This window comes from Gymnoscopelus microlampas (genome assembly GCF_963454915.1).
Source record: "Gymnoscopelus microlampas genome assembly, chromosome: 13".
Classification (NCBI taxonomy): Eukaryota; Metazoa; Chordata; class Actinopteri; order Myctophiformes; family Myctophidae; genus Gymnoscopelus; species Gymnoscopelus microlampas.
Window position 1 is genome coordinate 2,621,705 of NC_139950.1, and position 3,949 is coordinate 2,625,653.

General features: G+C 40.1%; 1 protein-coding gene across 1 annotated transcript; it reads left to right on the top strand.

The window, feature by feature from the left end:
* The first annotated feature begins 418 nt into the window (after positions 1–418).
* LOC311058205 (guanine nucleotide-binding protein G(I)/G(S)/G(O) subunit gamma-5-like) lies at positions 419–979 on the top strand. The gene has a single exon (XM_084075569.1). It carries the CDS (start codon positions 471–473, stop codon positions 672–674), a length of 204 nt encoding a protein of 67 aa, XP_083931695.1. The 5' UTR covers positions 419–470; the 3' UTR covers positions 675–979.
* The last annotated feature ends 2,970 nt before the right edge of the window (positions 980–3,949 follow it).

Consider the following 3,949-nt stretch of genomic DNA (forward strand, 5'->3'; position numbering starts at 1 on the left):
TTTCACTACATCCTTGATGTGTTGTGTGTACAGTATTATGAACCGGTCTCAGATGTCAAAACTTGTGTGTTTACAGTAGTTTCCTGGAGGAGATCCAAAGGGTCTTCAAGATCAACATGGAGACGTATGATGTAGTCACACATGGTCTTGGACCGAAAGTGGCTGACGTCACGTTCCAAATGATCCAGCAGGCTCTCGAGGAAACCAGACTGAAGCTCCAAAAAAGAAAAGATATTAAATAATGTATTTTACATAGGCTGGCCTCCTGGTGGCGCTATGAAGGGCAGATGTGAAAAATGCAGGGCAAAGGTTTTTGCTTGGCCTTTGGGAATGTGTGTACAAAATATCATGAAAAACTGATGCTGTGTTCGTGATTTGAAGCATTTTGGTCAAAATTGACCAATCTTGGTCTCCGCATCCATCCAGTATTCACAGCACAGGAATTATTTTTCTAAAGACGGTAGTGAAAAATGTCGAGCTCAAATCTGGTTGCCATGAAGAAAATTGTGCAGCAGCTCCGCTTCGAGGCGAACATAAACAGAGTGAAGGTCTCCCAGGCAGCTGCAGATCTTCAACAGTTCTGCATGCAGAATACCCTCCAGGATCCCCTTCTCACAGGTTTTTCATCCAGCACCAATCCCTTCAGGCCGCAGAAGGTCTGCTCCTTCTTATGAAACCACTGACAGCATTCATTGGCCTTCATTTTGATGCTAGAGGGAAAATTGACCTCAACACTGCTCCTCATGAGAAGCCATTATACTGCCACAGAATCTCTGGAGTGTAGAACATGTCAGAATCATGTCAGGAAGATGCCATCTATTTTCAGCCACATTAGCGGAAGGGAGACAAGTTTTATTTGTCATGGCACAGTGTGATTTTCAAGTAAATTATTGTGCCTTTTCTATATGGTTCTATTTTAGTCATCACTGTTCTTGACTTTTTGTATTTAATGATTAAAATACATTCTTTACTACTCAAATGTTTTGTTTGTTGTTCTATGGCCAATGGTATCAAAGAACTATCAGAGTTGAGTAATTGTATTTTGCACTCTGTCTTTTATACTTTTGAATTTGAATAGTATTTTGTCATTAGTTAATCATTTGACAACATGGCATGTGAACATCTGAGGATATGTTTATATGTAATTGTGTAATGTCAGAGCTTTGATATAGCAGTCATTCAGTAGGGTCATTTAGTTACTGGTGCCCCATTATTTGAGACCTTGTCAAAATGTGGACATTACATTTATCATCACTTGCAATGCAGCATAGAAACTTATGATTTTGATTGAATGGGAAGCAATGTACCAGGAAAATAGAGAATATGTCCATATAGTTCTTAAAGTGCATTTAACATGCATAAAGGGTAAAAAAGAAAAATCATCTCATGAGTTATAGGTCAAGGTGTCTGTAGGACATTAAGTGTGGAATTGTGTTTTCTATTTACCAGAGCTTAAAAGGACTTACATTTATTGTTTGTCTTAAATTCTACAAGGATTTGTTTACTTTATGCACTGTATTCCTATTTTGAAATCCACCATGTCACACACCTGTATTCTCTCTCATTTTCAATTTGTGAGTGTGTTTTTCCAGGGGTGGAAAATAAAATTACATTTACTGTAAAAAAAAAAAAAATTGACCAATCTTGCAAAATATGGAAGGCAATCTTAGCCAATCAGGATGGAATATGGGAAATTGGACACATCCATATTGGTCACATGGCTATAGAGATACTGTGTACCGATTTGCGTGATGTATGGAGAAAATCTGTTGGAGCAACGTAAAACAATATTTTTAGCAGAAATCGGCCTCATGGTGGCGCTATAACAGGCTTCTCTGGAAAAATTAGGGGCAGAAGTTCGTCTTTGGCATCCAGGCAGTGTGTGTGCACAGTTTCATAGCTGCCGAGCCAACGGTGCCGGACATTAGGTGTTCACTGACGGACGGACGGACGGATGGACGGACACACACACGGACAAACGGGGTGCAAAACATACTCTCCCCTCATGCCTTCGGCCTGGTGGAGACAACATATTTTCAGTGGGGGTCGGCGGCCAAATGCATATCATTTTTGAGGTCCTTGGCATGAAAATATTTGAGCACCACTGACATAAACACACGGATTTAGAAGAAGACATTTGTGGAATCACCTAATGTAAATAGGCTCTTCATTATAAAATTGTTTCATTGCATTGAGTCAATAATTTCAATTATTGCATTGAGTTAATTATTTCCTCCTCCGAGTCAAAAGACACAGCTTTAATGACACAAGTACAGCTCCCCCTTTGGCTAAGTTCAGCTGGGTCACCACCCACCTGAAAACCAGGTATAGACGGTATGCACATGCATAAAGTCAATGGCAAATCGAGTGACAACGTGAGTTAATGTTGTTTAATGCAATCAGACTGCATTAAATAAGGGCTTTTTTTTTTGTATGTATGAGATGTCAGGGCCAGAAAGTGTTTTTTTGCCACGCAGTAGGTGTTTCAGCATAACTTCCTGGTATGATGTCACGCACATACCCTCTATACTTAGTGCACACTATTTTTATTTTTTGGACCATTGTTATTCTTATATTTTGTTCTGATATTAGTCTCTGTGGAGTCTATGTGGGGCCCAGGTAGAACCCACCTAAAGCCCACATGGGGCCCATGTGGGGCCCAGGTAGAACCCACCTAAAGCCCACATGGGGCCCATGTGGGGCCCAGGTAGACTGACAAAGGAAAGGACTCAAGGAGCAAAGTAGAAAGGAGGATTGCCTTGTGATGGAATTCTCTTTACATAACTAAGTAAGTACATATTTAAATGCTGTACTGATCTCTTTAAGTAGTAGATTGTGCATTACTCTGTTCTCAAGCTAAACTTTATTTTCATGCTGTTTTATGCTGCTCAGTTTGGGCATTCTTCCTGCTTGTCTTGGTGAATGCCAAGACATTGATAAGAAAGAAAACCACTATTTCTATTTAGAATAACAGCTCTATTCTTCAAACTTTCTGTTAATCAAATAATCCTCCATGTGCTACAATGACAGCTTTACATACTGTTGGCAGCTGACTGTTTGAGGTCAAACCAGGCAAATATTCAGTGAAATAGCAGATCTAAAAGCTCAGAATGCAACATTTCTGGCTAGGAGAATTTGAGTAGAAGGGAAAAAAGGAGGGGCCCAAGTATAGACCCCTGGGAACACCGGTCATTATATGGTTTACGTTTAAAGTTTAACATTTTGAATATTTATTTTCTTGTAGATGCAAATGATTGTTTTGTCCAGGCTAAAGTTGCTAAAAGTTGCTAAAGTTGGATGTTTGTATGTTTCCTTTATCTGTCTAACTTTAAATGTAATTTGGCAACACATTTGATGTATACCAGTAGAAGGCATGACACAGCATATATAGTAATGGAAAGTTACATAATTCTATAATTTCTAACAGTTGGCTTCTTGTCATTTCTATTAGGAGGACTGAAGAACACAAGGATGCAGAGAAGGCTCTCTCCAAGTGGTTCACTGGGGCCTGTGATAGAGGTGGAAACAAAGTTTTAGCTCAGAGACAGCTTCCACAACTGGATGATGCACCACCCCAGTAGACAATGTCTCTGCCTCTCTTTCTCTCCCCTTAGCAGCACAATGCTTGGTTGGTTCTGTCACTGGGGATTTAAACAGAAAGGCTCAAGAGACACCCAGGCACACAGAGGGCCCAGATTCATCTGCAACATGAAACTGGATCTCAGAATCCCTCAGCCCTGTTACATGGACAATGGAAGATTTTGATGCGCGCTATTTTTTAAATACCATTTTTATTGCACTGCTTGGACTCAGAATCCCTCGGCCCTGTTACATGGACAATGGAAGATTTTGATGCACACTATTTTTACTTTTTGGACCATTGTTATTCTTATATTTTGTTCTGATATTAGTCTCTGTGGAGTCTATGTGGGGCCCAGGTAGAACCCAC

Excerpts from the sequence above, each read along its gene's own strand:
- LOC311058205 (XM_084075569.1), top strand. The coding sequence starts at position 471 with ATGTCGAGCTCAAATCTGGTTGCCATGAAGAAAATTGTGCAGCAGCTC.